General features: G+C 45.5%; 1 protein-coding gene across 1 annotated transcript in view; it reads left to right on the forward strand.

Annotated features, from left to right (window-relative positions):
- The first annotated feature begins 975 nt into the window (after positions 1-975).
- ESR1 (estrogen receptor 1) overlaps positions 976-13,717 on the forward strand; it is a 204,434-nt gene continuing 191,692 nt past the window's right edge. Inside the window, exon 1 of the mRNA XM_080998372.1 lies at positions 976-1,687. Coding sequence (XP_080854498.1) covers positions 1,685-1,687 — 3 coding nt within the window. The 5' untranslated portion in view covers positions 976-1,684. The remainder of the gene's footprint in view (positions 1,688-13,717) is intronic.

The following is a 13,717-nucleotide window of genomic DNA, read 5'->3' on the forward strand; positions in this document are numbered from 1 at the left end:
GGATCAAATGAATTAGTTCCAAATGAAAATACATTTGCTCTTTTTTAAATTTGTTTCACCCATTTCAGTTGAAGCAGCCTTACAGGGGGAGAGGAAGAGAACAGGCTGTGCCTGTGCACCTTTTGAAATGGAAAAAGCCCACACCCATTTTATAGGCAATCTAACAGAGATGTGGCAGATCTGATGCCTTGAAGGAGTAGTTGGGTGTCTAAACATTAGAATAGAGACCGCTAAAGTTGCAGGCAGCCGAAGACTGGATCACACACTGAAATAAATGGAAGCCAACACAAATGGAAGTTGAAGAATAAGCTAGTTCTGCACCAGTCGTGAAACAAATGTAATTGTAGCAAATGAGTAAGAAATTAAGTGAAACTTAATTAAATAAACACTTGGAATTAATAACTAAACAACAAAAAAGAGTTCACACCTAGATGTCACTGTGCTATATGGACAAATGATCTGACTCAATTTAAGATAGCAGCCCTATTTCAGCTATCTTGCCCTAAGAGACAAGGGGGCTATAGGAGTATACATTTAGCCAAGCCCACAAAGGCTGCGTGGTGACCCTTGGCTCCTAGCATGATCCAAGTGAACTTCTGGAGGAGGAAGTACAGTGGTTTCATAGGCTGAATATTGATATCAGTGTTCCGGATTGGTATAAAACAGTTTTCAGGTGTTCAGTCCTGGCCTGGGAGAGTTGTGGACATTACTGGGCTTCACAGATTACAAGCTTTAAAGTTACAGATAGGTAGCCGTGTTGGTCTGCCATAGTCAAAATAAAAAAAATCCTTCCAGTAGCACCTTTAAGACCAACTAAGTTAGTTCTTGGTATGAGCTTTCGTGTGCAAGCACACTTCTTCAGATACACTGAAGTGTGTATCTGAAGAAGTGTGCTTGCACACGAAAGCTCATACCAAGAACTAACTTAGTTGGTCTTAAAGGTGCTACTGGAAGGATTTTTTTTAATTTAAGCTTTAAAGTGTGCACCTTAAAAAGTGAAGTGAATGCAACACGTTGCTCCTTGAAAGGAGGGACATTCTCCTGTAGGAGGAAGTGGGGGCAGGGGAGAGCCTGTTTGGGTTGCCTCTGCCCATCTCCCCACTGGCAGGCAGTAAAATCTTTTTATAGAATACACGTGGGGCTGAGACAACCCCATTTCCAGTTCCACTTCCTAACAGCCCCACCGCAGGTGGTTTTGCCGGCTGTTCTAGGCAAAAGAGAAAAGGCGGGAACGCCATCTTGGAATGGACTTTCTTCTGCCTTCGTCTCTTTCTTCCTGGCTCCTCTTTCTGCTCCCTTCCGCAACTCCTGCCAGGTTTCCACTCTCTCCTTTCCCTTCTCCGGGCGTCCATTTCATGGCCTTCCCACCCCCCACCGGGCCTACCGTGTTGGGAGGCCTTCTGTGTGGGGTGGGCCGCCTCGGGAAAGGGCTTCAGTGCAGCGGAAGGGGCTTTCCTCAGAGCCGTTTGAGAGATGGATCTCTCTGCAGGGGGACCCGGAGTCTCCCTGAATCCAGCAGCAGCAGCAGCAGCAGCAGAGAGTCCCCCAGCCACGGAGGTTGTGAGGGACCAGCGGCTCCTGTTTGCCCGACCTGGCACAGGCTCTGGGCCTACCTGCAGGCCCCAGCCCCACTCCACTTGCCACAGGCCTATCAGGGCCCCCTCAGCTGGAGAAGAAACTTATCATGGTAAGTACCAATGTTTGCTTCTCCTGGCAATATTTGGTTGCGTCTCCCTGTCAAGAATACTTGGATTTGTTGGCACAAGTTGTATGAAATGACTTTGGAACAAGGGGGATCCAAATGGTGACTCAGTCAGCCACAGACAGCGTGGTTAATGGTTAGGGGAGATGGGTGCTGTAGTCCACAGCATCTCAATGCCATGTGAGTCAGAGAGTAGATGGGCCAACAAGTATCTCCAGGGGACTTTAGCAAGCAATATTATTGTTATTAAATTTATTAGTTGCTTTTTTCTTTTTTCTTTTTCGGCCAAGGACGACTTAAAGCGAATACCTACGGGAGGAGACAAAAAAATCAATAAAAACAAATCATATGTAGCCTATGGTAAAGCAGTAAAAGTGTGGACTCACTAAACTCAAACGAATGTATTAACATCAATGCAAAATATTGAAGGGGTAACCTTACTTGCAAAGATATCTGGCTTTAAGCTGCTCTAGATTTTGAACGTCAAAGGATAGCCGTTTTTCACCCAGAAGGTACTAGGAATGGGAGTGGTCCTAATTGCTGGTAATTAACAGGCAGCCACTGCAAAGCCTATACATAAGTTGTATTTTTTCTTATGCAAAACATTAATTATTGGGTTTTATCAGCACAAACAGTGTTCAGCAAAGGCTTTCAAATTGCAGAAAACAAACAGCAGGGAAAAGAAAAAATGTCAGATTTCGTTGTCAGCTTTAAAGGTCACTGCATGATTCATAGGACAAGGGAAGACCACTGCTGCATATTGCCTTTCAAAAAATGTCAGGCATACGTATCTCCAAACTATCTGCCTGTCACAATTGACCAAGGAGGAGTAGTCAGGTCCCAAAAAGCCAATTACCAATGATGGACCTGGACAGCAGTTCCATTCTTCACACCCACAGTGCAGTGATTTTTCTTTTGATGAAGGGCTTCTGGATGGGAAGTAGCAAAAGAATTATTTCACCTGCTTCATGGTAGAATGGTAGCATTCAACCATGTTACCATCTCTACAGTGTGAGCAGGGACTACTATGTGTTGCTATCTGGTAACTTTGCAGGCACTGTCTGGTAGAACGTCGTGGGCAGTGATGGATTCCTAAGGCGCCATGACTGAATCAGCCTTTTGGCCCTTGGCCCATTTGGATATGAGAGAAAAAGTAGGGTATTCATGGCAAATTTTCCTAAGGGTCTAATAGCATGTTCTTGCTAAAAAATGTCTACCCAAAAATAAGTCCCTGTGAATCAAAGCACATTATCTCACAGAGATATCTTTTCTTAATAGGACCTGAACCAAAGCTCTGGTGGAGCTTCACACATCCAGGACTCCCCTGTTGCATATGGGAACTCCCACATGTGAAGTGGAATTCCTCATAGGATGTATATAGCATTACCTGAGTCAGTGAAAAGAACAAAGCAGCCTATGTGTAGGTGGAGTTTTAGGTGCACCTAAAACCCACACGTGTTCATTGGGACCCCTGGATCATAGTACTGTACTCAATAACCGTTACGTCTTCTATCACCTTATTGTCTATAAGGAGGGGGGAAATGCAGCCACTGATGTTCCAGGTTGAAGGATTCATGATTCTGTCTTTGTTTAGTTAAAAAAGGACAATATATGAAGAATATGGGTAGATTTAAATTTCAGAAGTAATTCTTTATAAATTGTGCATGCCTCATGTTCTTTACTCAAGCAACAGAGGTTATTTTGAGTTTGCCCAGTGAACTTGCTTTACTGTTCCCACGTTAAATTCTTGCTAAATTAATTTTATTTCAGTCCATTTGGAAATATATTTGAATATTCAACATTTTAGGGAATAATGATGACAGAAGAGTCTGTCTATCTGTTTATCTATCTTGTGTGTGTGTGTGTGTGTGTGTGTGTGTGTGTGTAAGAGAGAGAATCTAGACACACACAAATACACTGTGTGTCTGAGACTACCTATATGTTTAATTCAGTTCCTCTGACTTTTCTAGAAGTACAAACAGCACACAAGGTATAATTATATATGGATCAGTTAATTTCCACAGAGTTAATGTAGCATGAAATGCATTGTTCATGGCTGATACAATTCCAGCAATGGATATAGATTGTATCTTTTGTAAGTGATTATAGGGATATTTCAATTTATGTCCTTCCCTGTTGGTGTGGGTAAGAAATTGAACATACAGTGCTTTACTTTATTTCTGTCTCCACCACCAATGGCTATGGGTGAGAGCTGGGTAAAGGGTGGAGCATGGGAACAGATGGGAAATAGGAAACTCTGAAAGGGTGGCAGGTGCAAGAGTGAGGCAAAGGGCTTTTTTTCACCCTTTGTACCCCATTTCTTTCACCTGTATGTTTGTGCAGCTCCCACTTGCTGATCTGTACTTCCGTTTCTCTGAAGTGTGTCCAGTGTCTTTGAAATAAAATACTCCTAGTCAACTTTGCAAAATGGTATGACTTGAATCTAAACTGCTCTTCCATAAGTGGCAGGCATTTCTCAAATTCTGTTGATTCTGCCTCCAACTGCAGGTCCCACAACAACATTGCATGCCACTCCAGGTATGGCTTTTTTGGGGTGGAAGACAAGTGACTATTGGCTGTAGTGAGAAGGGGTGGGCAGGAAGCACAAGGAGACTTCCATTTGCACTTCTTTGTATTCTTCTGTATAAGCCTTAAAGGCTTTGGAATGACTTTGCTGACAGAGTAAAAGCAAAGCTAATTATCTCTAGAGCACTTCAGAATCTAATTTTTCAGAAGTACCAGCTTGGGATTTTTAATTTTAAACCTATGATTTATGAGCTGGTGGCTGTTACACTGAAGTGCTTACACTTGATTAAAAGTGTCTTTATCGAAAATGATGCATCTGTTTCTTATGCACTTCAAAAAGAATTTCTCCCAAATGGCATTATATTCATTCTAGTTTATCTAAAAAAGGCTTTCCCAACCTTGGGATCCCAGATATTATTGGGCTACAGCTCCCATCATCCCTGACCATTGGCCATGGTTGCTAGGGGTGATAGTGGTCAAGGTGCGTGTGTTTCATATGCATCCTTTGTAATGCTGTAATGTACCGGTATTTGTGTTTCTGTTTTTAAATGTGTTGTAAGATCTTTGGGTAACATGCAAATAAGTCAAATAAATAAATTATCCAACAATATCTCGGGACCCCAGGCTGATCTTTCCTGTTTTAGAGATTAGAAGAATGAGAAATTTAATTCTTTTCAGAGGGGCATACAAACCATTGTTCTATATAGCCCAGAACTTGTTCCAGTGTATGAACTGAAAGTGCATTAGGCCCCCACCTTGCTTGAAGTTAAACAATACTTACAAGGGTATTAATAAACTACCAATCCATAAAAATAAATATATATAAAGACAGTCTACACCAAAATACAATCAAATCAGTACATCAAAATTGTGGGTGCCTGCCGGACATCAGTAGGAACATTTTCCAAAATGCAGATGCCACTGCACTGAAACTTTGGTTTGAATGCAATCGAAACGACTGCAAGGCAGCTGCAGGACAGTCAAGATGATGATTGCAGCAATCTGGTTGGTGTGTAAGGGTCCTTCAAGTGACCTGGTCCTAGGCCAGCTAGGAGGTTGTTGCTGTTGTTACTGTTATTTTTTTGTAGCTTTATTTTGTATCCTATGATTTTTGAGGAGACTGTTCAATTTGGTTGTGTAGCTTTTGATGTTTTGTTTATTGTTTATGACTACTTTTGTTATGTTTGTTATATATATTTGTAAGCCACCTTGAGCATTCTTTTATCTTTGAAAAAGTGGCATACAAATAAAATGATTGATTGATTCACATCCTTTAAGAAGCCCTTCGAAGTTTTAAAAAACTTTTACAGCACTCAGATCAGCTGTACTTAATTTGTTATTAATGAACTATCTTTTTTCTTTCTTCTTCTTTGACAATCACTTGTAGCTAAGTAAGATTATCTTCCATGAATATGATCTTAACCGTGAGTCCGTAAGTAACAGGAGGCCAATTCTAGATCTGCACATCCTTCCACATTGGGGACATAGGTTTCTGGGTGGGAGTTGATCACGGTGAGGGTTTGCCAAACGTGCCTTCCTCTTAGCTTGTTTCTTCCTTTTGTCCTGAGTTTGTGCTTTTTCAAAGTTCATGACGCCTTTGGTAGAGGCTATTCTCCAATTGGAGTGCTCGCAGGCCAATGATTCCCAGTTGTTGGTGCTTACATTTTATTTTTAAAGATTTGCCTTGAGAGTGTCTTTAGACAGCTTTTGCTGTCCACTGGCATTGCACTTACCATTCTTAAATTGGGAATAGAGTAGTTGCTTTGGAAAATGACAATCAGGGATCTGAACAACATGACCAGTAGGTCATGTAATGAACTATATACTCTGTAAAATGTATAGCATTAAGACTAGACCGGGAAAACAGATAATGATTCTAAACCAGAGATACAGAAAAAGGAAGAGCAATTTTACTGGGTCATTCTTTTTTTGGGGAATGATCTGCTACACTAACTAGTTGCTGGTACTGTACAAATAAAACAAATAGTTCAGATTGGGCCAACCTAATGCTTGGAGATCTCTGTGCCTGATTTTAAAACATCAGGTTGAGTCTGGTACAAGTGGCTCTGTAGGAGGTTTTGTTCAAAGGTTTGTGATATTTTAAGAACAAATAGAGTTAGCACTGTGTGTGTGTGTGTGTGTGTGTGTGTGTGTGTGTCAGATTTTAGCATCCTATTTCTAAAAAAAAAAATACCAGCTGTTGGAAATAAGTTATTTTATTCCCCCCTCCCTTTGCTCTTTAATATTGTATCTGTTAGATATGTAACTCTTAACAGTGCACAATAGCAACAGAATAGAAAAGGAGAGTGGGCTTTTCATTGAGATGCAGCAATATTTTGTCTATGTGTTTACATATTTTGAGTATAATACAGTTAATATATAGTAACATTTTTCATTTTATATACAGTAGTATGTTACAAGAAACTAACATGAAAAATAAATGTGAGATTATATAGCATTCTTACAGTTCTTACAACATTCTAAGTTGCAGTTGCATTTGATCCATTTGATCAGTCTTAAAGGGGGAATAGTTTATCTGGGTTTAGGAAATCATGATGTGTGAGTTGAAAATACTCAACATGCACATCTAATGCAGGTGGACACATCAGAAGTCAAAGTGGAAAGTACTTGAATTATACACTGAATTAACAATTTGGGTTTTTGTCTTGTAAATGTTTTAAGTAAGCTGTCTTAATTATTCTGTCAGAATGCTGCTTTTATTGATTTGGATGGCTGGAATATAATGCAGATTTAGAAATGGATGCTAGGATAATAGCATGTTTTTATTCCTGGCCGTAGTCTGCTTTTGATGTCTGTAATTCCGTGAATTATTGTTGATCTTCTTAAGTTGAAAGTCTAAGAGATCCAAGTATGATCAAAAGCTGATATGATAGAATACATACGGTATATAGGATTTGATGTACTAGTTACCTGGAGATCTAAACAGAGGTGGTATGTCTGTTGATGTGTTGATGTACTTAAGGGTAACATGCCTCTTTGTACCAGGGCATTCTCTAAACAATAAAGCAGGCAAGAAGTTAAATCACTTCTTAATATTTTATTTGTCCATCTCAGAGGGGAGAAATGAGGCTGTATTGTCATATTGTGATAGTAACAATCATTGTCTCCATGTCATTAAAAACAGTAATGAAATATACTCAGAGTCGCAAAGTGATTTCATGCTCTTTATTCAGCTCATAGTGGTGAGGAGGAATGAATAATTGTCCCCTCACAGTATCTGCTTTATATACATTATTTACACAATGGGCTGCACATGATTGGCTAATTCTGGAATTCTACTGTAAGCCAATCAGGTTGTGGATTCACTTCTATCTGGAGCAGGATTGGGTGGTTCCTGCCAACCAATCAGACTGCTGCATTCTGAATCCTATTGTTCTAGGACCAATCAGACTGCTGCCTTTTGGATCCTATTGTTCTAGGACCAATCAGACTGCTACAGTTTGGATCCTATTCAACTCAGTACATAACACCCCTCCCCTCTAAGTTCCAGTCCTGCCCGGGAGGTCGCATTCATAGTCCTCAAGGTATGCCGGCGGCCTACGTGTGCGTTGTGGCCTGGGGTGTTCCCTGGTCCGGGCTCCGGGTTCTGGCTCGTGTTCCAAGGATGCTGGCTGTGATGCGGCTGTTTGGTCTGGTGCAACCGGCTCGCTCAGTCGTGGTTCTGGTTCCGGTGTCCTTTCGGCCTCACGGGTCCTCTCTGTATTTACTGATTCTGCCTCTCCTGCTGGCCCCTCCTGCTCTATGGGCCTCACTGCCCCGCTGTTCCCTTGGGACTCCTCTGACCTGTCCTCCTCCTGGTTTTCTCCCGGGAATCGTCGCCGTATCTGGTCGCAGTGGCGGCGCCAGCATTGCCCCCCATCCGTTAGCACCTCGTACGACACGGGGCCAGTGACCCTGGTGATTGTGGCGGGTACCCATGCTGGGCCTGCCCCAAAATTCTTTGCGTACACTGGGTCCTGGGCCTCGAAGGTCCGGGGGTTCCTGCCTTCCCCCACCACTACCTCATCCTGATCTCTATCGGGGTGAAGGCGGTCCAATCTGATTGCAAGGCGCCGACCCATTAGTAGTTCAGCGGGGCTCCGGCCAGTCGTTGAGCTGGGGGTGCTGTGCTGTGCTAGAAGGAATGTGGCAAGGCGGTACTCCCAGTCCCCTTGCGTCATGCGGCGAAGGGTGTCCTTGGTGGTCCGCACCATGCGTTCTGCTTGGCCATTGGTGGCAGGGTGGAACGGCGCCGAACGGATGTGGCGGATGGCGTTCTGCGCTGTGAAGGTTTGGAATTCTCCTGACGTAAATGCAGTCCCGTTGTCTGAGACGAGAGTGTCAGGGAGCCCATGGGTTGCAAACAGCCTGCGTAGTACCCGGATGGCTGCGGACGTGGAAGTGGACGGTACCAGTGCGACTTCCAGCCATTTGGTGTAGGAGTCCACCACTATGAAGAATGTTTTCCCCTGAAAGGGGCCAGCGAAATCCACATGCAGGCGTGACCATGGTGCTCGGGCGGACTCCCAGGACTGGACTGGGGCCCTTGGGGGATCTGGGCGGGATTCTTGGCAGGCCTGGCAGTGTTTGACCCAGGCCTCTATCTCTCCATCGATCCCCGGCCACCACACATAACTCCTGGCAAGGGCCTTCATTCTTACTACCCCTGGATGTGTCTCGTGTAGGGCTGTGAGGACCCTTTTGCAGAGGGGCTGGGGAACAACGACTCTGCTTCCCCATAACAGGCACCCCTTGTGGGCCGACAGTTCATGTTTGCGGGTTGTGTAGCCGGCGAATTCTGGCCCGGGGCTGCTGCTGGGCCATCCCCTCCACACCCAGTCCAGGACCCGGGAGATGACCCTATCTTTCTTGGAATGGTGTGCAACTTCTTGTGCCTGAATGGGGCGGTCGGGAAGCAGCTCCAGGCTCATAACCTCTTGTGCAGGTGCTGGGTCAGGGCCTGTTTCCGGTAGTGGTAGCCTGCTGAGGGCGTCCGCATGGCCCATCGCCTTCCCAGGTCGGTGAATCAGTGCATACTGGTAGCTGGCAAGGAAAATTGACCACCTGAGGATGCGAGGAGACAGCACTTGGGGGGTCTGCTTTTCGGGGGCAAACAAGCCAAGCAACGGCTTGTGGTCAGTCACCACGGTGAAGGGCCGCCCGTACAAGAAATCATGGAATTTTTTTACTCCCTTTACGATTGCCAGACCCTCCTTGTCGATTTGCGAGTAGTTCCGCTCGGTTGTGTTGAGTGTCTGGGAAAAGTACGCCACCGGTACCTCTCTTCCATCCGGGAGTTGGTGCCCCAGGACAGCTCCAATGCCATAGGGTGAGGCGTCGCATGCTAGCACCACCGGCAGCCTCTCGTCGAAGTGTGCCAAGACCGAGTTTGAGACAAGCAAGTCCTTGACTGCCTGGAATGCGGCCTCCTGGCGCTGGCCCCACACCCAAGGGGCCCGCTTGTCCAGGAGTCTGTGTAGGGGCTCCGCTACCGCCGCCTTGTGGGGAAGGAAGGAATGGTAAAAGTTCAATAGTCCCAAGAAGGCCTGAAGTTCAGTCTTGCTCTTGGGCGCTGGGGCATCACAAATGGCCCGTACCTTGTCCCCAGTCGGGTGGACCCCTTCTGCGTCCACCATAAATCCCAGAAAGTCCACCTGAGGCACTCCTAGTAGACATTTTTCCCGCTTCACCTTGAGACCCGCCGTCTGGAAACGGTGCAGAACGGTGCGGAGGCGGTCCTCAAACTCCTCTGGTGTGGGGCCGGCAATCAACACATCATCGAAGAAGGGGGTGACGCCAGGAATCCCTTTAAGGAGAGAGTCCATTATATTCTGGAATATGCCTGGTGCCACGCTGACACCGAATTGCAGCCGCTTTACCCTGAACGCTCCTCTGTGCGTCACAATCGTCTGTGCCTCTGCTGTGGCCTCATCTACTGGCAGCTGTTGATATGCTTGGGCCAAGTCCAGCTTGCCAAAAATTTTCGACCCAGCCAGGGTGGCAAGGACATGGCTGACCACTGGCACTGGGTATGCGTGGGCCGTGAGGGCCTTGTTTATGGTACATTTGTAGTCTGCGCAGATGCGGACCGAACCATTAGGCTTGACGGGTGTGACGATTGGGGTTTCCCAGGGAGCATTAGGCACCGGCTCCAGCACTCCTTGCTCTACGAATCGGTCCAATTCCTCGTCTATACGGGGTTTCAAGGCGAACGGGACCCGGCGGGCCTTGAGCCTGACCGGTCGTACTGCGGGGTCAAGCTGTAGCGCAATGGGGGGGCCCGTATACTGTCCCAATTTCCCATCGAAAACCCCTGGAAATTCCTTGCATATGGCGTCCACGTCCACTTGTAAGCTAGTGTGGTTCACCCCGGTGACAGCTAGCCCCAGTGGTCCAAACCATGCCAATCCCAGTAAGCTAATGTAGGGGCCCTTGACCACAAGCAAGTCCAGTTGCCGCGTCCGCCCTCGGTATTGCACCCTGAAGGTCCCCACCCCCATTGTGGGGACCTTACGTTTCTGGAAGTCCCGGAGGGTGAATGGGGCCGGCCTGAGTTTGGGACCCCCAGTGGGACACAGTTTCCTTAAGGTCCTTGCCGAGATTATGGATAGAGTTGAACCCGTGTCAAGCTCCATGCGGCATGGGGCCCCCTCTATCTGTACCTCTACATAAATTTTCTCTACGTTGGGGTGGGGCAACTGGTATACCTGGAAGTCCGTGAGCTCCGTCGAGTTGCCTTGGTGCGTTGGGCCCCGGGACCTGGGGCTCTTGGATTGGTCATCTGATGCCTGGTGTCGGGTGGGCCGAGCCCGACACACCCGGGCGATGTGTCCCGATTTTCTGCACTGCCTGCACTCTGCGTTGCGGAAACGGCAGGTCCTCCTCTCGTGACTCTCCCCGCAGCTTGCGCAGTTCCCTCCTTCTCGTCGAGGCAGCTGTGGTCTGTGCGCTGCTTGAGTGCGCTGCTGTACTCGGTGCACCTCCTCCCTGTCGGATCCTGAGTCGTCGGTGAGGTCTTCATGGTGGACCCTCGGTTGGGATGGCAGGCTCGGCCGTGCCTCTTGGGTCGACCTCTCGGCAGCTTCTGTTGCCAGGGCCTCCTCCAGAGCGACCTGGAACGTTAGGTCCTTCTTAGCGTAGAGGCGTCGTTGCAGCTTCTCATCCTTCAGGCCACCGACGAGGCGGTCACGAAGCATGTTCTCCAGCTCTGAGAAGTTGCAGAACCGGGCGGCTTGGCGGAGAGAGGTCACAAACCCAGTTATGGTTTCCCCAGGGGCTTGCCGCTTTGCGTAGAAGGCATTTCGACGAGCCACCACTGAGGGCTGCGGCGAAAAGTGCCCCTTCAGCTGTTCCATTATTGTTTTGTATGGAACAGTAGCGACGTCTTCAGGCGCAAGGAGAGCCCGGGCGATTTCAAACGTCTCCTCTCCGCAGACGCTGAAGAATATCGCCCTCTTCTTGGCGTCTTCTTCGTCTGTGACCCCTTTGGCTTCTAGGAGGAAGGTGAAACGGGAGGCGTACGCTTCCCAGTCTCCAGATGCTGGGTTGAATGGCGAGAAGCTGCTGTTGGCTGCCATTCTGAGTTCCTTGTGCCCCGGAGCTGAAGCCTGGATACACGGTGCGAGGCAGCGGTGCGGCAGTTGGCGGTGCTGCGGTGCTGTGTGTGGCAGTCAGCTCAGCGGGATCCCACCCTCGTCGCCAGTGAAATATACTCAGAGTCGCAAAGTGATTTCATGCTCTTTATTCAGCTCATAGTGGTGAGGAGGAATGAATAATTGTCCCCTCACAGTATCTGCTTTATATACATTATTTACACAATGGGCTGCACATGATTGGCTAATTCTGGAATTCTACTGTAAGCCAATCAGGTTGTGGATTCACTTCTATCTGGAGCAGGATTGGGTGGTTCCTGCCAACCAATCAGACTGCTGCATTCTGAATCCTATTGTTCTAGGACCAATCAGACTGCTGCCTTTTGGATCCTATTGTTCTAGGACCAATCAGACTGCTACAGTTTGGATCCTATTCAACTCAGTACATAACAAGTAATCATAACTTTTGCGTTTTGTATGCCATGTTTGAAAGAATAAGAAAACAAACAAGCATCACGAGTAGCAATGATAATTCCTAAAATATTGTCCATCCACTCCCCACTCCAGGGCAACAGAGTGCATATATTTTTCTTAAACAGAATGACATACCAGTGCTCTATCAGATGCCAATCAGATAAAGGTCAGCTATTGCACACCCAAATAAGCCAGAACATGAAGGGAATAAGTCATTTGGACACATCTGTGACTTGAAAAGAAAGGAATGTGGTAGGAAAATGTCTAACATCAGCTATAATGCCTAACACATTATATATTTAACAAGTGTAAATTTGCATCAAACAGAATCGGGACATTTGAGAGTTTTCTCACCACTGTTCCACCCCCCCCCTTTTGTAAAAACAGGCAAAAGCAAAGGGACATAAAACCAAAAAGAGTTAGAGACTATCATAACAGCAGAACACAATCTTTTTTATTTCAATGGGTTTGTGTTGGATAATATTAATAATAAGAACAATCTATGGCATTTTTAGCTTTGTGGAGGAGTGTTTTTGTTTGTTATTATAGTATTGTATATCAGATGAGGTATAGAAATTTAATTAATGATCATGTAATTGATGATGATGACCATGATAATAAAGTTGCAATCCCTACAAGCCTCTAGGGAGAAAATGAGATGTTGCCCCAGCAGGCCTTGGGTGGACTGTAAATATTTAACCAGATGCATTAAAGTTCTGCAATGTGACAGGCAAAAAGCACATGGATATCAGCATCTCTGTCTTGATGAAGAAATATTTGATTATTTCTGGATATCTGTCTACATTTATTTCACAATTATTTGGGAAATGATATTTATGCAGATTGGCAATATCTTTCCTAATTATTTTATCATTACAAAATACTTTTATAGGCTTGTTTCAGCTGCAATGCTATGTCATGCACTTCTGTTGAGTACCCTTTTGCCTAGTTAACTGGCAAAGATCTGATTTATGAAGAGAATAAACCTCTAGATCACAGACACTTCCCTTTTATATGTCTTATATCCCAGTTTTATGTTGGATTATAAAAGAACTTTATTTTGCCTCTTTAGTATGATTCATATGATCAGTTTTCTCACAGTATGATAATATTTATGGAATAACTTCATACTGGGATAATCACAGAATCCTGATCGCAAGGATAGGTCTACAGTTCCTTTCTCATTTTCTCACAATTCAGTTGCTCTTGCTGATGCCATGGTGGGCAGCAAGGTTAGTCCGTTGTAGCAAAAAAACCACCCACCACCAAAGAATCTCAAGAATCAAGTTTCTAATGTTTACTGACACTAGATGATAATTGCCAAAATTCAAATTGCGTACATGAGTCAATGCAAATCAGATATGCAAATATCTGATTTATACATATAAGACATGAGGACCAAATGAGGTGTACAAAAAGATAA

This window comes from Podarcis pityusensis, assembly GCF_964106645.2.
Source record: "Podarcis pityusensis genome assembly, chromosome: 3".
NCBI lineage: Eukaryota > Metazoa > Chordata > Lepidosauria > Squamata > Lacertidae > Podarcis > Podarcis pityusensis.